Raw genomic sequence first — 23,607 nt, 5'->3', positions numbered from 1 at the left:
CACTCACATCACTGTGTGATGTACGTAAACAACGATATCGACTACTGCCCGTCACACACACGGCAGGAGGAGGCAGCACTCACATCACTGTGTGATGTACGTAAACAACGATATCGACTACTGCCCGTCACACACACGGCAGGAGGAGGCAGCACTCACATCACTGTGTGATGTGTCACTGTCACAAAGAGCAATCAATTATTATTAATAGTTTTATCAGATATTAAAAATCATAGTAGAAATTCAGACGAATTACAATAAATATAATAATTTTATTTAGATGAGATTTACTTTCTTTTAAATTTTGTAAATCATAAAAACAGCTGTACCCATAACACACTGCTCGGGACCAGATACTGATCTAAGCATTTTTCAAATAATGCCTATATTTAGTAATTTATTTATTTATATTTGATAGCAATATTATTATTAACAGGTCATCGTATTATAATAAGAACATATTATCAATTATTATCAAGTATCAAGGTAGCTGCAGTACTGCGTGGGTGCAGTAGTTGCAGTACACAGGGTTACCCTATAGGGAACAAGTGGGTTCAGCGCTCTCTATTTATTTTCTATTCTTTTGTGTCGCACTTGCAAATGCAAATCTGAAATTTAAACAGTCAACGAATGCGTACAATCAGTGTCATATTTATATTATGTGACACTAGACATGTGTACTCGTACACGATCTGCAAGATACTAGATGGAGCTATTTAATGGTTAAAATAAAATATCCACCACGAACTCGCAGAGCTGCTCCGGCGCGCGACGAGTAAATATATAAATATGAAAACCATGTATCTACCTTTAAGTTTTAGAGAATGTGTTAGTAAAGAGCTTATGGAGTGAGTACAACAGTTGTATATCGCTTATATACCTACAGTTTGTTCAGTTGGCAAGAGTCTCCATCCGTAGTGACGGTGACAGGGTTCAGAGTAAACTCTGTTCTGCATCGCCTCGTCGGCGGTCACACGTTTGGGCCGTGAGCTGCCGCTCGACGTCAACGGCTACATGTATCGCTGCGGGGATACGCTTTATCTTCGTCGTGTGCCCCCCGGCGCGCGCGCATCAGCTGCGGGCGGCGGCCGGGCCCCGCCCCGGCCCGATGCGCAGGTTCGCCATCTTCACGTAGTTGCTGCGCGAGATGGCCGGCTCCCTTTTCTTCGCCGGCTCCGCGCCGAGCTCGAGCGGCTTCTGCTCCGCGGCGCGCGGCTCGGGGCGGCGCTCCCGGCAGCTGTGCCGCACGTCGGCGCCGGCGGCCCGCTCGGCCGGCAGGCGGCGTCGGAACGTCGGCGTCAGCGACTGCCCCGCGCGCGTCGGCCGAGCGTCGCCGTCGGCGTCGGCCGCGTCGTCGTCCGCGGGGCGCACGCGGTACGCCGAGCGCGGCGCGGCCGGCGCCGTCGGCCGCCCGACGAAGAACCGGCTGCGCTCGCCGCCGTCCCCGTCGGCCGCCGCGGCCCGGCGCCCCGCGCTCGCTCTGAACAGCCGGCTGAGTTTGGGCGACAGAAGCTTCTTGGCGAAGAAGTTGGGTTTCTCCGTTTTGGGTTCGACGCCCTCGGGAACGTCTCCGACGCCCCCCGCCGCCTCGGCGTCGACGAGGTCGTAGCCGGCGCGCCGGCCGCGACGCAGCGCGTCGGCGAAGGGCGCGGCGCAGTCCGCGTCGCCGTCGGACGAGGAGTCGGAGGCGTCGAGGCGCGCGGCGGGGCTGCTGCGGCGCAGCGGCGCGGGCTCCAGCCACTCGGAGATGTCGTCGACGCGCGTGATGTCAATGCCGCCGGCGCCGGCGCGCAGGATGTAGCCGGGCGCCAGCGCGTGCGTGCTGCGCGACAGGCGCGGCGCGGCGGCGGGCGCGCGGCGCGGCGCCAGGTGGCTGGCCGACACGCACTTGCCGAGCGCGCGGCCGGCGGCGGGCGCCGCGCCCAGCGCAGCGTTGGACTGCGACTTGACGACGCCGGCGGGCGGCGGCGCGGGCTGGCGGCGGCCGTACTGCAGGATGTGCGCCAGCAGCGCGGGCGGCGGCTCCTGCGCGCGCGCCAGGTGCAGCACCAGCGCCTGCAGCCACGGCTCTATGACCTCGAACGGCGGTCTGGAACGAGAGCGCGCTCGTGTCTCGACGTACAATATCGTCAAAAGAAAGCAATATTTTGAACAAGATGACTATTCGAAACGATGAGGAGTGACGTAAACCGTTAAGGAGTTTCCTTAACTGTCTCTCGTCTCCATCACGAGATCACTAATGACAGTCACAACACATGTAAAGTACATGTAAAGTTCTCATCAATACAAATTAATCAAGCCCAAACACAAGGTAGCTACTGTAAGCCGTCGAGGAGTTCCCTTAATTGTGTCCAGATCGACACCAGACTTTCATTGAATTGTAGTGTTTTAGAATACTTAATGAATACATTAACAAACACACTAGTCTATAATTTTCGAAAGTTCCCCTCGATTTCTCCAGAATCTCATAGTCAGATCCTGACATAATTAACTACTATAGAATCTACTGGAAAATGTAGCCTTTAAAAAAAATTTAAATCGGTTCAGATATCCTCTCCTTCTCCTTTTTTGAAGTCGGTTAACAAAGTTTTTTTGCTTTTAATTTATTTTTTTATTATAACTTTCATTTGATACACTTATTATTGTACAAATGCATTAAAAAAAGCAGTTCCGCCATCTTGGGTGGTCCGCCATATTGGATTTAACATATTATAAAATAATTTTAATATTAAACTTTAAAAAAAAACTAACTTTAAGGATGTTGTCCATGAAACCTATGTAAGAGTCAAACAGAGAGAATGAGTCCAATACAGCGAGGTCCACTACGGGGAGCGTCGACGGTAATCATTTGTTAGTACGCTAAAACAATTGATTTCACAAAAAATATTTTTTTACATAAATTATAGAAAATTTTCTCTATAATTCCGTAGAATTCTGACATTACTATTTCCGGTTCCATTTGTCAGTCACTTTTGAAATCTTATTATATATTTATGTTGAATTTATATTGATAATGTAGCATTCTTTTGGTGAAAGAATTTTTAAAATCGGACCAGTAGTTCCGAAGATTACCCCATTTAAAAAATGTGACAAACTTACAAACTTTACCTCTTTATAATATTAGTATAGATTTATGTTAATGATTTAATATCGAATTATAGTTATAGATACAGGTGGGATAAAAGTAGCCCAACGGTGGTTCTAGGTAATGTACCTAGAACCATTCTATTAGCAGAACCTCGCAGTATCACCCGCATAGTTTCCGTTGTCTTAGGAATAAGGAGATGAAATATATGGCCTATAGCTTCCAAACAGTAAAAGAATTTTTCATTCCAAAACTGTGATGGCGGCGATTCTAGTGTTAACAAATAACAGCTGTCAGGTGCCTCTAAAGGATAAAGACAACAATTATTGGTGTTTATAGAGCTATGGACATTGCACTTGAACATAAATTAAATTGAAATAAAATTTTACATAGTCGAAAATAACATCGCAAATTATCATTTTATCAAAAAGGTTTGTGAAATCTGCTGTCTACCCTGGTCTGGCTAGTTGATGATATTTTTTCCCACGTCATTTCTATCGAATTTAATATTTTGTAAATTGTGTTAGTTAAAATTAAGATAATGTTATATTTATTTATAATTTAATTGAATCTTAGGCCTGTATAAATTTCATTCTTAGAATCGAAAGAATAAGTTTCGTTTTAGTTCAACTTGTCATTTTTTTTATGGGAACTGTTATGCATATAGAAACACCGGAAACGGAAATTGAATTGTCAGAATTCTACGGAATGACTAAATGGACTATAGTTTATTTTATTAAAGAGCTACATATTTTGATCGTAAAATAAGTCGGAAAAGAGATGTTGTCAAAAAACTGTTTTTAGACGCCATCTTTCCAAAATGGCGGCGTGAGCGGCAAGGATACGAGGTGGCATAGTTGAAATTCGCAAAGAGCACATCGAAATTTATAAGATTACTAATTTTCAAAACTCCCGGAAAACTTTCTTGGTAAATCTACAAAATGATTGGGCTAAAAATAAAAATTAGAGATTACCGCCATGTGGAATGTTGAGTCAACTATTATTGTTCCGATAGTTGTTTCAGTCAATGGTCTTTGTCAACGCCGCAATGTTACCTAAGACAATAATTGCCGGATAATTTGGACAGGCGTTTACTTTATTGCATCATATCATTTGTCTACCTACCTGCGAATATTTTATATTGTCATTCACTTGTGCCATCTTCCATTACAACGCAATACACGTTTCAATATCAAAAGGCATTTTAATTAACAAAAACCACGAAGATCAAGTCCGACAGCAAACATTTTGGCGACCGTGCAGATATTAACAAACGCGAATCTACAATCTTTTGGATATTACAATCAACGGACAAGAAATTCGTGACGAAAACATACGAAAATTGGATGACGCAATCTCAACAAAGAACAAAGAAAAGACGAACCAACTCAGTTAAGTGCCTTGAATCCTTTCTTATCCTATTCTAAAAACTATTGACTTTCTATTTACAGCAAGATTTGTGCAAATAATAGTATCAAAACAAATAATAGTATCGAAATCAAGTGAATTGTGAAACAATGTGCAACAGTTAGGTTATGCCTAAGTACCTATTAATGAGTTAACGAAATATTAGTTTTGCTTATTTTACGTAATATTATTTACATTTTTACTTTAATCTCAATTTAAAACATTACGATTTGGTTAAAAGTTCGTAAAGATTAATTAATTTCATACAATTCATACGTCATTAAGAAAATTACACATAGATTTGCATACCTACCTAGTATCCTAAACAATACCTATCTACTATACCTAGCTTATTATTCTAAATTACGTAAATCTATAAAGTTATTACCTATACCTAATAATTAATTACTTACGCTCTCATATAAACTTGTCATAATATACTTTTTGACTTGTCATATACTTACTTGGTACTCAATCGTATTGCCGAACATTCCAGGATCGCGTTGCTTCGCTCCGCGCGCCTGCAACGAACCTACCTAGCACCTACGTTATCTTATCAGCTAAGGACGCGCGCAGTCGAGCGGTTTGAAGGCGGTTAAGATTCGTTTGTAAGCGGCCTAACAAGTATCACCGAATAAAGGAGCGTGAGCTAAAACTTTTCTTTTTAGTACTTATAAGTTGATTACTTTGCAATAGCCTACATAATTATACATGAGGTACTTGCCTAGTTTTTATTTTGTTTGTTTATAATTTGTTTGTGTTATTGTTCACATAAATAATTACCATTTAATTACGTTTCAAATATTATAATACACAATGACTGAAAGTGCTAGTATGCCCGCTGTTGCAAAGGAATTAAGAGAACTTTATGCAAAACGTAGCTCGGTTAAAGGGCGCATTACTAAATATAAAACGTATTTAAATTCAATTACTTCCAATAGTTTAACACCACTTGAGGTTGGTGAGTTAAAATTAAAAACAGAAAAAATCAAAAAGCTTTCGGATTATTTTGAAGAGTTGCAAAATCGAATAGAAGTTGTAAATTCAGATAATATGTCATTAGAGCTTACTGAACGCGATAACATTGAACAAGATTTAATGATAACAATTGCTACAGGCTTACATCTCATAGATTCTAATGAAAGCATCTTGAACTCAAGTCGGCCTCACGCGTCACGCGACGAGCGCGGTGACCATTCGACTTCTATTGTTTGTCATCACGATAACCACGACATGGGTTTCAAGCTTCCTGAAATTCAAATTTCTAAATTTGAGGGTCACTTCTTCAGATGGTTGGATTTCAGAGACAATTTTTTATCTTTAATTCACAACAACGATCGAATAAAACCAATTCATAAGTTTCACTATTTAGTGTCATATCTCGAGGGTGAAGCCGCTCGTATAATTTCTAATATTGAATTATCCGAAGCTAATTACAGCATTGCATGGCAGTCATTGTGTGAGCGGTACGACAACAAAAAACAACTTATTAACCATCACTTAAATTCACTTTTCAGTATCGAACCGTCGGCCCGGGAGTCCGAAAGATCGCTACGATTTTTAATAGACCATGTATCGAAAAATCTTCGTGCTTTAGCGACTTTAGGTCAACCGACCGACCACTGGGACACGCTTATAATTTATATCATGTCATCAAAATTAGACAACAATACTATAGGGAAGTGGGAAGAGCGTCGTAATAATTTTGACGAAGTACCTACTCTAAAGCAATTTAATAAATTTTTATCTGATCGTGCGGATGTCTTAGAAACTTTAAATAGAAACAAAAATGACAAATTGAAGCAACTACCGCGGCCAATGACTAGTTCAATACGCAACTACAACAACTACAAAAACTACAACAATAGCAATAATAATAATAATGAATTAAAATCTTTTGCAGCTACTTTTAATACAAATTCTTACCGCTGTTCCGTATGCAAGAATGATCATCGTATCTACGACTGTCCCATATTTTTGGCTAAGAGTGTGGGGGAGCGCAAGACCGAGGTCTCAAGATTAAGGTTATGTTTTAATTGTTTGCGTGGCTCTCACTCTCTTCGTTTCTGCAGGTCTGGATCATGTCGTACATGTAATGAATTACATAATACTCTTTTATGCACTGTTCCAATCAAACACGATTCAGTCCCGACATCCAATAGTACAACTAAAAATACAACTCTCAATGTACCAAATAACAACGTAGTCAATTGCTCCACGTCCATACAAAATACTAATCAAATTATTTTATCCACTGCTTTGATTACAGTGACGAATCCGAAAACAAATCAAATCGAAAAGGTCAAGGCTCTCCTTGACTGTGGGAGTCAATCTACATTTATAAGTCAATCTTTGAAACAAAAACTATCACTCGATTCAGAGTCTATCAATACAATGAATATAATAGGTATCGGCAACACCAGTTGCGATGAAGTCACAGAAACTTGTACACTACAATTAGGTTCAATAAACAAAGATTTCAATATTCAACTTACCTGTTATGTTATGAAGCAACTAACAGGTCAAATTCCTAAAATACCTATCAACATTCAACAACTACAAATACCTACTGACATACAGTTAGCAGATCCAACTTTTGATCAGCCAGCTCCGATTGAAGTTTTGATTGGTGCCGATATTTTTTGGGACATCTTGGGTTGTGAGCAACATTCTCTCGGCCCCAATAATCCTAAATTAAGAAGTTCTAAGTTCGGTTGGTTAATTTCGGGTCCTATTTCAAATATTTCTAAATCTCAAAATAAACAATGTCTTGCTAACGTATCTCATGTAGACGAAATCAACAAACAATTAACGAAATCTTGGGAACTTGAGTCAGTTCCTACAAATACTATTTTACGCGAAAATGAAATTGCTTGCGAAAACCATTTCCGACATTTTACTCGACGATTAAGCACAGGTAGATTTTGCGTTAAACTACCTCTAACTAACGATCCTAATAATTTAAGCAACTCTTATGATCTAGCCAAACAACGTTTTCCTAATTTAGAAAGACGATTAAAGAAGCAACCGGCTATTAAGTCACAATACATAGAATTTATGCGCGAATACGCAGAGTTAGCCCATTTTGAAAAGTCAAAATTTTGTATTCCAAATCCATCGTATTTCCTTTGCCATCATTCAGTTTTTAAACCAAACAGTGAATCAACCAAAATCCGCATCGTCTTTGACGGTTCGGCGCAAGTTTCTTCCTCAGGCCTGTCTATTAATGACATTCAACTAATAGGCCCAAATATACAAGACTCTCTTTTCTCCATTCTGATTCGAGCGCGTCAATACAAATTCATTTTAACAGGGGATATAGAAAAATTGTTCCGCCAAATTTTAATTGATGAAGAGCACCGAAATCTTCAACTAATATTATGGAGAGAAGATGAGTCTTTGCCTGTAGAAACACATCAGTTAAATACTGTTACTTACGGTTTTGCAAGTGCCAGCTATTTGAGTACTCGTTGCCTTTGGCAACTGGGGGAGGAATGCGATGACGAACAAAGTAAAAATATTATACAACATGATTTTTACGTTGATGACTTAGTAAGCGGTTCCAACAAAGAAGAAAATTTACTTTACATTCGAAATTCTGTATCTGATCATTAAAAAAGGTTGTTTTAACTTATGAAAATATAAATCTAATTCTAAAACTATTTATCAATCATCTACTATTCATTTTACTGACAATTTAAGTAAAAGTGAGTCATCAATTACTTTGGGCTTAGGATGGAATCCCTTTTCTGATACTTTTAATTTTCCTATTCAAAACCCATCTTACAAAAACATTTTAACTAAAAGACTAATTTTATCATTATCTTTAAAAATATTTGACCCGCTTCGATTATTAAGTCCTTTCATAGTTAAACCTAAAATTATTTTGCAGCTATTGTGGCTCAAGAAAGTAGAATGGGATGATCCCGTTCCTCAGGTTATAAAATTATCATGGGAAAAATATTCTAAATTTACTAAACTAAAACAAGTCACAGCTTACATATTAATATTTATACACAAAACTAAAAACCCTAAATCTAAAACTATCGATAATTTAACAATTGACGAATTAACTAACTCATTTCATTTCTTATTAGCTCAAAAACAATCTTTTCGGAATTAATATGCAACTCTAACCAAAGGCAAACAACTAAATTCTAAATCAAACATTCTCTCTTTATCTCCATTCATCGACGATCACAACTTGATTAGAGTAGGCGGTCGAATTGACGTTTCTATGCTTAAGTTATGATCATAGGCATCCAATCCTTCTTCATTCATTCCATTAACTAACAAAATTTATTTTCAATTATTACCACATTAATTTACATGCTGGTCCACAATTACTGTACGACAACTTTTTTGGCCTATTTATGGCAGGCGGCTTGCTAGAAACACAGTACAGAAATGCGTCATGTGCAGACGAGTTCAAGATAAAACTCTCAATCCTCTTAAGGGAAATTTGCCAGCATAGCGCAGAACCTAGTCGGTGCTACTAATGACATTAAGAAATTCCTAAAACAAAACAAACAATATTTTATCGAATTTGCAACTCAAGAACAAATTAAATTCAAATTCTCACCGTCTTATGCTCTTCACTTCGGTGGCATTTGGGAGGCTGGCGTGAAATCCGCGAAACATATTAAACGCGTAATGGGTAATACACATCTGACGTTCAAGGAAATAAATACATTGTTTGCACAAGTCGAAGCTATACTTCTAACAGTCTTCTCCTGTGTCCATTATCTCCTTCTCCAAACGATTTCCTAAACCTTACTCTAGAGCATTTTCTGATTGGTCGTCCTATCACTTCACTGCCGTCACCCGATCTAACTGACCATAAATCAAGCAGTCTGCAGCGCTACTCATGGCTTGAGCAAATCAGACAACATTTTTGGAACCGTTGGAACAAAGAATATGTCTCCGAATACAAAACCGACTCAAGTGGCGCACCAACGACGGCCCCAAGCTCAAAATTGGTGACCTTGTTTTAATACATGAAGAGTACGTGCCTCCACTTTCCTGGCGAATGGGACGAGTTACACGGATGTTCCCAGGACGTGACGGAGTTTCCAGAGTCGTCGACATAAACACCACCAAAGGAAGCTTAAGAAGACCACTAACCCGAATTTGTCCATTGCTGCCTGATTAGTGTTTGTAGAAAGACAAGCCTTTCTACGCGGGGGAGGATGTCAACGCCGCAATGTTACCTAAGACAATAATTGCCGGATAATTTGGACAGGCGTTTACTTTATTGCATCATATCATTTGTCTACCTACCTGCGAATATTTTATATTGTCATTCACTTGTGCCATCTTCCATTACAACGCAATACACGTTTCAATATCAAAAGGCATTTTAATTAACAAAAACCACGAAGATCAAGTCCGACAGCAAACAGTCTTATAGCGAAAAGCTTCGACCAACACCTTAAGAAGCTTTCGCTTAACTGTTGGATCAAGAGTCGGATACAGAAGACAGTGATTCTTGAGACGGCGCGTATTGTGAGGAGGTTCCTCACTCTGGAGCCCTGACCACCGGTTGCTTGGACACTCAAATGTCCCGCAGCGGGAGGGTGAATTTTTTTTTATAAATTTTTAATAATGTTTTGTATTTTATACTTATATTGTTAAAAATTTAAAAAAAAGAAGTAATAAATAAATGAGAGAAAAATTAGCAAAATAATTAGGCTAATTGCCTCTTTTGTAAATAGTGTTTTAACTGAATTATGGAAGTATTATAAGCTATATTTTATTTTGTCCCGTCAATAATAACCAGTAAAATTACAATATAAATGAAAAAATATCTACTTAAAATTTTTGCCGCCGAAACACAATACATTAGCAAGTGACGTCATTCATAAAGGCTACGTTTCACTTAGGGCTTTTTGCTACAAAAAATATATTTTTTATGTATGTAGATAGCTATATATAATAATTTTCTTTAAAATCCGAAATGTTTAGATTACAGTATGAAGATGGTTTTACAGTTTTGGCTTTAAGGAAATCTATCATTGAAACTATAGGTTTATGATAACTGTAATAAGATACATAAGTTTGCGACCTAATATCCTCTAAATACATAGAAAATACCGCGTCAATGGTGGTCCCATATTTTGTTGTGGACTCTTGTGGATCATTATTCATTTTCAAATTCAATGTTTTTGATAGAAAAGTTGTCAACCGCTCTGATTTTTTATCAGCGAAGTTAATGTTGAAATCGCCAGCCAAGATAAGTGGAAATTTATTACCATTTGTACCAAGTACTTTCGACCCTCCTTCAGTGTACTCCAGTAAAGTGCGATGAATAAAATGCTCTACCTCGTCCAATTTTGGATTCGGAGAAATGTAAATTGCTACCATAACTATTTGTAGGCCATTTCTAAGTTTGCACAAGCACGCACAAATATCTCCAACAACTGAGCGCCGTACATTAACATCGCTATCGTGTGCAATATTTATTTCAATATTCGGAGTCATAATATTAGTAATATCATTTTCATTTTGGCAAATAGCTACCCCACCTTTCGAAACAGTATCTCGTTTGAACTGAACAATACAATTAAAATTAGGTATTTCAATCGGATTATCATGCGTCATGCAAGTTTCGGTAAGAAGTAACACATTTGTTTATCTCGTAACTGAATCTTGTAAATCGTATTTGTAATCGTATTTGTTGCCTGTCGGAATGGGGAGCGTGAGGTTTTTCGTTACGGAATTTCTGGATTCTTGGATTTGGAAAAAAAGAAGAAAAAAACATACATACAGCTGAACGTAGAGCCTCCTCCTTTTTGGAAGTCGGTTAAAAAAGCGATTTGTCATTTGACCCGTCCACCGAGCTACACGAACAGCAGACGCACCTGGCGTCGGGGTCCAGGTCGCAGGCGCGGAAGGCCAGCCGGTACAGCGGCTCGGGGCACGCGGCGCAGAAGCGGTCGACGAAGGCGCGCTCGTTGAGGCCGAAGTCGGCGCGCCGCGGCAGCTCGTCGGGGTCCGCCGATACGCGGCCGATGATCTCGCACAGCACGATGCCGAACGAGAACACGTCCACCTTCTCGTCGTAGGCGCCGCCCCGCATCATCTCCGGCGCCATCCAGTAGGGGTTGCCCACCACCGTGTAGCGCCGCCGCCCGCCGCCGCGCACCACGCGCGCCAGCCCGAAGTCCGCCACCACCAGCCCGCCGCCCGCGCGCACCAGGCAGTTGTGCGAGTTCAGGTCGCGGTGCAGCACGCGCCGCGCGTGCAGGTAGCGCACGCCCGCCGCCACGTCCCGCGCCAGCCGCGCGCGCCGCGCCCAGCCCAGCGGCGCGCCGGCGCGCAGCAGCGCGTGCAGCGTGCCGCCCGCCACGTACTCCGTCAGCAGGTGCAGCCGGCCCTCGCGGTATAGCACGCCGCAGAAGCGCAGCACGCAGCGGTGGCGCAGCGAGCGCAGCACGCCCACCTCGCGCAGCAGGCTGCGCTGCGCCGCCGCGTCCGCGCGGAACAGCTGCTTCAGCACCATCTCCTCGCCCGTGGCGCGCACCGTCACCTTGTACGCCTGCCCGAAGAAGCCGGTGCCCAGCAGCTCGCCCTGCACCAGGTCGGCGGCGCGGAACGCCTCGTGCGGCGCGGCGCGCAGCGAGCGCGCGCGGCTCAGCGCCGGCTCCTCGCCGGCCGCGCAGTCCGGCAGCCGCGGCAGGCTGCTGCTGCGCTCCTTGTCGGCCAGCGGCGGCGAGCGCGGCGCCTGCCGCCGCTTCAACGGCCGCGCCTTGCCGCCGCCGTCCGCGCCCTTGCGCTTGAACAGCCTCTCCCGGCGCCCCGGCTCCTGCGCGGCGGCGGCCGGCCGCGCCGACGGGGCGCCGGGTCGGACGGTCACGGTGTCGGGGGTGTGCTCTACGGTCAGCTGCGAACGAAACAGACGCACGTGTAGCACGCTGCGAGCACGGCACGCGACCGACGGGACGCACGCACCTGCACGGGGCCGGCGCCGGCCAGCGCGCGCTGCACGTCGGGCGGCGGGCGGCCGGCCGCGGGCGCGCCGTCCACCTCCAGCACCCGGTCGCCCGCGCACAGCGCCAGCGCGCCGCACGCCGGGTCGATGCTGCGGACATCACACATCATGATGGCGCAGGCGATAATTTCCAATCGAATAAAATATCTGGACATCGTTCGAATGCAGTCAAGCCGTACTATATATACGACGTGCTTTACAATTGTTTGTTGTTTGCACGTTAAGTTTAAATTTGTCATTAAGGAAGAGCGAGACCTTTCGACAGATTTTCACTCAAAAGAAGGTCTCAGCCACATAAATGATTGTAAAACTACAAATAATAAATTTTCATTTCATTTTTAATTTTTATTACAAATTTTCAATTCAATTGTGAGAAATGCATCTAAAGTAGTAGCAGACAGGACATAGAGCAGCGGTGCAGGGCAGCGTGCGAGAGCGAGGGGAGCGGTACAGCGGCGCCCAGTCTACGATGAGAAGGCAGGCGGGTGGACAAGAACAAGCAAGGGAACACTAGTCACGCAGCCATGCTAAGACACAAAGCCGCGACACGTGAGTCTACCAGTGTACCGGCGCTGCCGGTGCGGAGTCGTTACCGGCGGCAGGCGAGCAGCAGGCACGCGCGCACCGCCCGCAGCAGCGCGCGCGCCGCGCCGCGCAGCTTGTCCGCGCAGCGCCCGCTGCCGACAGGGAGTCAGTACGCGACACGCCCGCACGCCCGCACGCACGCACGCACGCACGCACGCACGCACGCACGCTTGCACGTCACACAAGGCGCAATCAGAGAACTGTGCAGTGGTGTGCACCGCGTGGTGACGGCACAGAATGCATCGACTGTGTCGCCACTATCTCTTCGTGATATCATCACCGCATGATATTTGCATCGACTTTGCACTTTTTATTTTGTTTTTTATGTTGTTGCGAGTTAGTTATTGCAGAATTAGTGAGTGATTATTGCATTAATATTCGAAGTATAGTATATTAGTAAGTAAGCATTTTGCGGATCGTAGACCTAGTCGCCAACTGTGGGCCTCACGAGAAGGCTCAGAGTCAGCGTGCGACGGTGCGAGCCACGCTTGGAGTATCTCTGCGAGCGTCAGAAATCCACAGAAGGACCAAAGTCACCGACGTAACTCAACCAGTTGAAGTGGCAATGGGCGGGCATATCGTTAAGAGCCGATGGTCGCACCATGGGACCCCATGTGCGACCAGCTGTGTCTAGCTGTGGAAGTGCATGCTAGCGCTCACCGGTGCACCAGCAGCGCGCCGGGCGCCGCGCGCAGCTGCAGAGCATGCGGCGGCGCGCGCAGCAGGCGGATGGTGTGCGCGTCCGCTCCGCTGTCGTCGCACGCGCCGCTGACGGCAAATTGACACGTTTCAATAATAATACGGGACACGCGCGAAATGTATTTATAATTATTATATATAGTAGTCAGGGACATTTTTTTTACAAATGATTACTAACATGTTAATTTTTCGTGAATATCAGAATTTCTTGATTCTGTTAGCTAACTGAGTTACCAGGAAATGAAAATTTCAACGCGTCGGAACGCGATAATGTACTACGCAATTTGTAGGACATTGTGACTGTTAAATTGTATAAAACAGATGGTTAGTAACAAGTATTAATGACCTCGTTATTCATACAACTTGGGAGAAGGGGAGTTTATCAAAAGTTGTTATTAACCAAATGTTTTTTTACTGTTGATTAGTTATCTATACTAATATTATAAAGAGGTAAAGTTTGTAAGTTTGTAAGTTTGTAAGTTTGTAAGTTTGTAACAATTTTTTGAAATGGGGTAATCTTCGGAACTACTGAACCGATTTTAAAAATTCTTTCACCAGTAGAATGCTACGTTATCGGGGAATGCTATAGGCTATATTTTATATTTCTATCATATATAACTACTGAGATATCGCGGGTTTTCTCTTACAGGTCAGACCGAAAAACTTACTTATTCGCATGCGCTGCCTTAACCATTGCGCATAACTGAAATAAATGTATGGAGGCTTTTTGAACCTTTAAAAGTTCTACAAAAAAGTCCGCGACACCATATATCTATCTTTTATATTTTAGCAGATATAGTACCTTTAGTACTTTAATAAATTATTTAAATTTTAAACTAAGGTTTACGTCATTATTTACACAACTAAACTTAAATCCTTATCAAAATAAATGATTTAATAATCACAAGGATATTATAGAGATAAGATTTGCCCTTTACAGTATGTTAATTAGTTATATAGTTTCGGAGATAATACAAAATTTCTGAAAGTCGCAGAAATGCCGCTATATGACGCCCCGCGGTTTCAATTACGTGGTTCCCGTTCCCGTATGAATATGAGGACCAAACATAGCCTATGACACTCGCAAATAATGTAGCTTTCTATTGGTAAAAGAATTTTCCAAATCGGTCCAGTAGATCCAGAGATTACCCCCGACAACCACACAAACTTTACCTCTTTATAGTATTAGCATAGAAGTCGCTTGGGAAATTATAGTCTTTTGGTCATTGCACCACGCACAAAAGGCTGGACCAATTTTGCTGAGGGTAGGGACAGGATAGAGGTAGGGAAGGGGTAGGATAGAGGTAGGGTAGGGGTAATTTATGGAAAGTGTAGGGTAGGGTAGGGTAGGGTACGGATAAGGTAGGGGTAGTGTAGGGTAGGGGCAAGGTAGAGGTAGGGGAAGGATATGGAACGTATAGGGTAGGGGAGGAGTAGGATAGGGGTAGGGTACGGGTAGGGTAGGGTGAGGGTAGGGATAAGGTAGGGGTAGGGAAGGGTTAGGGTTAGCGGTAGGGTCGGAGTAAGGTAGGGGTAGGGTAGGGGTAGATTAGGGGTAGGGTAGGATAGGGTATGGATAGGTTACGGGTAGGGTTAGGGTAGGGTAAGGTGGGGGGAAGGAAGGGTAAGCATTAGCGGTAGGGTAGGAGTAAGGTAGGGGTAGGGTAGGGTAGGGTTGGGTAGGTTTACGAGCAGGGTAAGGTATAGGTAGAGAAGTTTACATCAATTTTTACGCGGACGAAGTCGCGGGCGTCCGCTAGTAGTTATATATTAACAATAACAATAGAAGATTTTTTGTTGATTCCTTATTTTTTCCACTAGTGTACAGTAAATATTCATCTACCAACTTAATAAACAAAACTAAACATTATAGTTGAATAATAAATCCACACAAAGACGTACCGCCAAGCGATTTAGCGTTCCGGTACGACGTCGTGTAGAAACCGAAAAGGTGTGTGGATTTTCATCCTCCCCCTAACAAGTTAGCCCGCTTCCATCTTAGACTGCATCATCACTTACCATTAGGTGAGATTGTAGTCAAGGGCTAACTTGTAAATAATAAAAATAAAAAAACACATTGGATGAAAAAAAGTTACAATTACAATTGTTACTTACAGATACAAAATGTTAGGTTCAGTAGTTTCAGAACGTTAAAGTGAAAGTGAATAAGTCGGGGGCGGCAGCTGCACTCACCAGTAGAGCCTGCAGCGGTCGACGAGCGCGTAGGGCTCCGTGTCGTCGAGGTGCGCGCCGCACGCGTCGCACGCGAAGCACTCAGGGTGGAAGCGGTGCTCGCCCGCCGCCATCACCGGCCCGCTGACGAGCTGGCGGCAGCGCTGGCAGCTGTCGCCGAAGCGCGCCCAGTAGTCGCGCCGGCAGAACAGCATGCCGTCCGTCTCCAGGTACCAGGCGCCCAGCGGCGCGTCGCAGTCCGAGCACCTGCCACAACACGGGCGCTCGTTAGCGACACGTGGCCTGCATGTACAACGTACGTCGTACAGTGACGAGTGAGCCCGATAAAGCCGCAAGCTGGTCCTGGTAAGCTCCAAACGTTTGGGTTAACTTTGAGAGCGCTTTTAGTGTCATGCGTATTTCATACGCAAACGCACTGCGTACGTCCGCTTCCTTATATTTTCTTATGCGTTTTAGTATCATGCGTACCTACCAAAATCAAATCAAAAATCATTTATTTCAAGTAGGCTCAGTTTACAAGCACTTTTGACACGTCAGTTGACTATTTGTAAAGATTCTACCACCGGTTCGGAAGGCAGGTTCTGCTGAGAAGATACCGGCAAGAAACTCAACAGTTGTTCTTTTGAAAAAGTCATACAGTATTATAAGTAAATGTTTTTTAACACATTGCTTAAAGCTATGCATTGGCAGGTCCATCACAGTCTTGGGGATCTTGTTATAGAAGAGTACACCCAAACCTACAAAAGATTTTTTTACTCTTTGGAGACGATATGCAGAAATAACTAACTTATGCCCGTGTCTAGTAAGACGTGGGTTTAAATCTCCTTTTCGTTTGTACAAATTAATATTTTGTCTTACATATACTATACTGTTATATATATATTGACAGGCTACTGTTAGTATACCTATTTCTTTAAACTTTTGACGAAGGGACTCGCGTGATTTTAATTGATATATTGCTCGAATTGCTCTTTTTTGAAGTACAAATATAGATTGTATATCGGCAGCCTTGCCCCACAATAAAATACCGTCTGCATCCCGACAGCCGTCGGTTGCGTTGGCCAAGTCATACGCAGGAGCCCGCGCGTATCCCGATCGTTGGGAGAAAACGAAAAACATGGCAAAGAAGATGGTAAATGTTTCACGTCGGTAGCATTATCACGACAACTGCTCATACCAATCTCTCGTGAGAATGGTTCACCCGCTGCCTCCAGCTCTATAGCACCGCGCGCGGCCCAGCTCCGCGTCACCCAATCCCGTCTCTTTTATCCCCACTCCCGCAGATTCCAGGAAAGCGAGAGAAAAGATGTTTCGTTATCAACCCATATTCGGCTCACTGCTGAGCTCGAGTCTCTTCTCAGAATTAGAGGAGTTAGGCCAATAGTACACCACGCTGGTCCAATGCGGATTGGCAGACTTCACACTAGTAGAGAATTGAGAAAATTCTCTGGTATGCAGGTTTCCTCACGATGTTCTCCTTCACTGTTTGAGACACGTGATATTTAATTTCTTAAAAATCGCATTATTTTCGCATTCGTATCAAAAAATATTTACTGTACAGATTTGGCCTCTTTGCTCATAATTTCTTCGCTTTTGTACACAATAGGTGTATACCTATTATGTACAAAAGTTAATTAGGTACTTCTTGGTACCTGAACTAGCATAGACACTCCTGTTTGCGACTACGGATGATGAGAGATAGAGTTTATAGTTGCCCGGCTATTGGGACCATTTGATATGATGTCGATGACTCCGGCGCGGCGGGACGCTCGGCTTTGGCCGTCACCCTCGTACCAACTGGATGTGAGTTTGTTCGCCAAGAGCCCACCGGCGCGGCGCGGGTCGGGCTTGGACCCATGTGATACAATTTATGAACGTTTGTACCTATCTTTGCTTTTTTGTGAGTTGATTCACAATAAAAATTCCTATGATATATTGTAGAGTAACAATGACGAGTCCGTGACTCAATTTAGGAAAACAATTCTATCAAATAGGTACTACAATATAAACGAATACATTCTACAAACAGGTTTCACCGAGATGTTGTCTACGATATGTTGCGTCACTCGTTCGAGGAAAATGTAAGTCGAGCAGTCGGTAGATTTCCTCAGTATTGTGCAGCTTACACTTTCTGCTCAATATTTGTTCGAGGTTCATAGTGTGTGAATACTATGACGGGTCCCTACAGGTCGCCTCGTCTCCAGCTAGTCCACTCTCAGTACAGTCACTGTAGAACACCGAGACCACGCGAGAATTTCATTTAAGTTACACTTTTTAGATAAAATAAAGATAATTGACTCAATTAAAAGGCACACATTTAAAATCGACCTGACCATGACATAATCCTATTTCCGAGTGACATAAAATCTGGAAATGTGTGCGGTCACATAGCGCAGCGGTTGTTTAGTTGCGTGCTTCAGCCCAGAGTGCGCAGAGAGCGACGCACTGTTTGTCACAAAAACCATGCTACAGGACTCACTTACAACCGTTTTCATACTGATCAAACTATACTTAATATTATAAAGAGGTAAGGTTTGTAAGTTTGTATTATTGCATTCTTTAAATGGGGTAATCTTTGGAACTACTGGTCCGATTTCAAAAATTCTTTCACCAGTAGAATTAGGTATCATATATATTAGCCGAGTTATCAGTTTTTGTCATACAGGTCGGACCGAAATTCATCATAAACAGACTTATGCGCATGCGCTGCCTTATCCATTGTGTAAAATTGAAATCAATGTATGGAGGCTTTATATACCTTTAAAAGTTGTACAAAAAAGTCCGCGACACCATATATCTATCTTCTATATTTTAGCAGATATAGCACATTTAGTGTTTTAAAAAATATTAATTTTACCTACTTAGGTTTACGTAATTTTTCTACTATTAAACTTAAATCCTTATCAAAATAAATTATTTAATAATCACAAGGATATTATGGAGATAAGATTTGCCCTTTACAATATGTTAATTAGTTAAATCGTTTCGGAGTTAATACAAAATTTCTAAATGCACGCAGAAATTCCGCTATATGACGCCCCGCGCTTTCATTTACGTAGTTCCCGTTCCCGTGTGAATATGGGGATCAAACATTGCCTATGACACTCGCAAATAACGTAGCTTTCTATTGGTAAACAATTTTCCAAATCGGTCCAGTAGATCCAGAGATTACCACCGACAACCACACAAACTTTACCTCTTTATATTATTAGCATAGAAGTCTCTATTTTCCTTGGTCATTGCACCACTCTCGAAGGGCTGGACCGATTTTGCTCAGGGTAGGAGTAAGATAGAGAATTTATAGAGTAGGGTAGGGTACGGGTAGGGAAGCATAGGGGTAGTGTAGGGGTAGGGTAGGGGTAGGGCCGGGGTAGAGGTAGGGTAGAGGTACGGGTAGGATAGGGAAGTGGTAGGGTAGGGGTAGGATAGGTGTGAGATAGGGGTACGGGTGGGATAGGGGTAGGAAAGGCATATGGTACGGGTAGGATGGGGGTAGGGTGTAGGTAAGGTAGTGGTAGGGCAGGGGTAGGGCAGGGGTAGTAGTAAAGTTGACATCGAATTTCACGCGGACGAAGTCGCGGGCGTCCGCTAGTTAAAATATAAATCTAGATTCATTCAAGCAAGTTGGTATCGTTCACAACGCTACCCAACGGACCAATGAACAGTTCTCGTCGCAGTTGATGCGAACTAAAATGTTCAACTAGCTCGGCAGTCACTGCTGCACGATTTTAATCTAAATTGAATTGCGATGTTTCACTTACGAGTTATCGTGTGGAGTCTCGCCTAGTGTCGCACGCTCGACGGCGATCACTAAACGTTCAGACGACGATGATGTAAAATACGCGACAACGGCTCTACGATGACATCAGCGCAAGGCGCCAGAAACTTTTAATATAAGTCTGGGGTGCGATCTTACGCCTCATTTTATTTGCAATGTCTGCCAAAAAGTTAGTGCGTAAAGGTCGATGTCTTATACGTAACGGCGGCTCGGTGCGACGGCCTGTTTAGTAGCCGGCCCTGGACAGCGGGGGCGGGCGGCGGGGCGTGACGACGGGCGGGCGGCGCTTCGTGGGCAATTGGAACAATCAGAGCGGAATTTATCCGCGAATGCCTTTCCTAATAAACTTTAATAATACATATATGCCAGTTGCCTACACGCTTGCAGTCTTTTGAATCACTTCTTTTTTTGTTTGGCCTTTTGCTAGCTAATAGAAGCAGCCTGCAGACCTGTCAGCCAGCAGAGTGGGACTGACTTTCACAAACTAAACCAAGCTCTAAATTATTTGTTAGCATAATAACATCATACAGTAACTTTCTGAGTTTTGGTTCTCTGAGATCGGACATAATTAAAAGTTAACTTGTGAAATTAAAAATAGACCAGCCATATACACTGACAAAGTTTGCTATTTGTGGAGAGATCTTTCTCCAGATTTTATATCTTTACTCAAAAAATATATTCTTAATGTTACTCACCGGAAGCATTCTTTGTGCCAATCCTGTCCGAGTGCCGACACATACTCATCATCAGCAATGGTGTTGAGGCAACTTGCACAATTCAGGGTTTCTGTCATTGACACCACAAATTATTAACTTCTTAAGAATTTAAATTAAAAACAATACTATAAATAGGGTAGGGGTAGGGAAGTTTGACTGGGCCCTCTAGATTATAATATTCTTACTGTTGTGGCTATAATTTACTGTGCTAAAGCCAAATTCCTTAAGCAATGTTTATCAACAAACTAATTAGAAATGAAGGAAAAAAACACATGTCATTTAATTCCTAATTAATTTTAAATTATCTAATGTTTTTATAAAAAAAATATTTTTATTTATTTGAACCACCAACAAAATTATATAAAAACAGACATGAAATAGTTTACAAATAAGTGTATCTAAAGACATGAAATTTTACTTATAGGTAGCCCCAGCATACAAAAAGTAAAGTCATAAGAATAATAGAATTTAAAATTGACAAATAAAAAGAAAAATACACAATATAAATTTAAATTTACACATTTTGACAAAAACCAAACAAAAAATTTTAAATTTTGAAATTAATAAGTTGAAAGAATATTATGAATAAAAATTACAACAGTATGGCTTAAATAATTAATTATATATTGGCAAAATAATAAAATAGATTGGGTAGATAAGTTTTTATAATTTGAAATGATTCCATCTTATCACTGAGTAAATTGATTCCCTTTAGAGGTAACAAATCCGGGGTATTACTGAGTGGTTGCCAAGTTTTGTTCTGTAGTATTTTTATCTAAAGGTATGGATCGGATTTGTAAGCTTGTATAGAAACATAATATCCTGCATCTTACGCCTGTCTGACAACAAGATTACTTGAATTTTGTAAGACGAGTAGAGTAGGATGCTCTATTATTAGATCCAGAGAGGATGAGTATAAAACGTCTCTGAATGCTTTCTATGCAATTGTGGATTTGGTATGAAGGATTCCAAACTACTGTCCCGTACTCAAGTTTACTTCTGACGAGGCTTGTAAACAGAAGCCTCTTAGTTTCCAGTTTATTTTAAAGATATAAATTATATATAATTGTTCTAACTTTAATAATCAAATTTTATTTTCATTACTTTAGGAATAACTTAATTAATTAAATTTGTTTGTTCAAAAACATTGAACATCCATTTTGGCTTCAGTATAGCAACATTTGCACCAGATGCAACATTAGGAAAAATATCATGTGGGGCACAGTACAAAAAGATATTTACTTTTGTTATGATGTACGACTACTCCAATGTACTCACTGCAGAGGTGAGGAAGAACAATTCATTACCAAGTCAAAATCATTAAGCTAACACTTAATTGAGCAGCGCGTGCACTTACATCGGGCGTGTGCGTAATAATCTCATAGGAATTTATGGCTAATGTAAATATGCGGAAGTGGCACTTCTAATCAACGTAGATAGTTCACTAATACCAGTGTTTCTTCAGTTACTAGTCACACTAATCTATTTTTGATATCATTGTTTTCAATTCGATGTATGAATTTCAAGAAACAGTATTCAACAACAATAGATATTTAATATGAAAACAAGTATCGCCCACTCATAACCATTCAATGTTAAAACACACTCATATTTTAAGCCACAACAAACAAAAACGAAGCCGCATTAAGAATACTTGCCTTTTGCATGCGAGCCCTCCATTTAGTTGCAAAAGTGCACATAAACTATGAAAATATTAGAAAAAAACATGGAATGTTTATGAAATAGTTTTGACTTTTGATCAATGTTCAATTTCATCACGGACGTCAAGTCAAACAATAAAAAATATTGAAATAAAATATTTCGTAGGTTCACATTGACATTTGACGTTCTATTTGACATTGACAATTGACATACGTTTGACATATTACTTCCTTTCCTTGGTCTTAGGTCTAGTTCGGACTACTTTAGTATTTCGGACTACTTTACTCGACTAAAGTAAAATACTAAAGTAGTCTGTACGGCCTCTTAGCTTCTATGTTATTGATTCCTTTAGCCCTTAGACCATTAATAACTGGACGTGGTTCGCTAACCGTTACCCCTCTGGCAAAGATCAAAAATCTATGATTTAATGCGTTTATAAAAACTGTTGCAGAATCATGTTTCATTGTTGTAATCGTTTTCGTCGTGTAACGAGCTCCCTAAAAATGCCGGTTTGTGTAGTTAAATGGCATAAAAAAACGGCCAAAAACTTGTAGTTTAGTAAAAGATGGAGTAACGTTTCATTTGAAAGTATTTAAACCTTAATTTTATAAAAATTTTAATAAAAACGATTTATAAAAATAATCGATTCTTTTGACGAAACAGCCAAACATCGATCAGTAATCGAATATTCTATGTATTTAATCTGTGGATAGTCTAAGCAATGTCACAGGTAATATACAGGTAATAAAGGTCGAAACGCGAGCTATACCTCAATTTCAATTTCAACTTACTAGTTAAATAGATTTTATTAATTAGAAATAAGACTAACTCACTAACATACTAAACTTAAAACAGATACACTAACAATATACTAACATGGAAAAAAAATTAAAACTGTTACTCTTATTAATTGAAAAACTTGTTTAATGTAATAATGTAAGGAATAATAAAGGCTTTGAAATAAGGAAAAACATAAGGGACTAAAGGGCTAACATAATCTACGGAACCCTACACTGCGCGTGGCCCGACACGCACTTGACCGGTTACGTAGTGTGGAGGTAATACCTAGATGGCATCACCAAAATAAACATATGAATACGACCTATCCTTCAAGGTCATTGATTAGTATCAGCCTTATTTAAATCTACCAATCAAAAAACAACACGCATTTTTTTGATCACTTCCTATTTTACTACAATTTACAAAATATTTTATTTGTTTACATAAAAAAAGTATATTTACAATCACAAAACTAAATGGAAATACAAAGTTGGCAAATGTAATTAAAATGCTGGAGTCAGGCAGCCCTATCACATGTTTACGTACCGCGCGCTGTAAGTATTTATTTCAAAAATACGGCCGAGTATATAAAAAATGGGGAACTTTCAAATGTTGTTTTTAATGATATTTTAAACAATCTTACCGATTTTCAGCTTGGTGGGAATTTATGTAACCTCGAATGTCTAAATTGACCGGACTAATACTGCTTGTA

General features: G+C 41.6%; 1 protein-coding gene across 3 annotated transcripts; it reads right to left on the bottom strand.

Moving 5' to 3' along the window:
* Positions 1–257: 257 nt before the first annotated feature.
* Positions 258–22,285, bottom strand: LOC112050727 (LIM domain kinase 1). Of its 3 annotated transcripts, XM_052883180.1 has the most exons (8): positions 22,112–22,285; positions 20,433–20,523; positions 15,960–16,205; positions 13,728–13,835; positions 13,076–13,159; positions 12,443–12,572; positions 11,353–12,374; positions 258–2,089 (listed from the first exon to the last, which is right to left on the bottom strand). In XM_052883180.1, exons 1-8 carry the CDS (start codon positions 22,131–22,133, stop codon positions 1,072–1,074), a joined length of 2,721 nt encoding a protein of 906 aa, XP_052739140.1. In that variant the 5' UTR covers positions 22,134–22,285; the 3' UTR covers positions 258–1,071. The 3 variants fall into 3 exon arrangements, with proteins under 3 accessions (XP_052739140.1, XP_052739141.1, XP_052739142.1); XM_052883181.1 differs by lacking the exon at positions 13,076–13,159; XM_052883182.1 differs by lacking the exons at positions 20,433–20,523; positions 22,112–22,285 and having other exon boundaries at positions 11,353–12,572; positions 13,050–13,159; positions 15,960–16,101.
* Between the last annotated feature and the right edge of the window lie 1,322 nt (positions 22,286–23,607).

Source organism: Bicyclus anynana, chromosome 8, assembly GCF_947172395.1.
Source record: "Bicyclus anynana chromosome 8, ilBicAnyn1.1, whole genome shotgun sequence".
Taxonomy (NCBI): Eukaryota; Metazoa; Arthropoda; class Insecta; order Lepidoptera; family Nymphalidae; genus Bicyclus; species Bicyclus anynana.
Note: the sequence above shows the minus strand (reverse complement) of the source record. Positions and strands in the feature narration are given on the sequence as shown.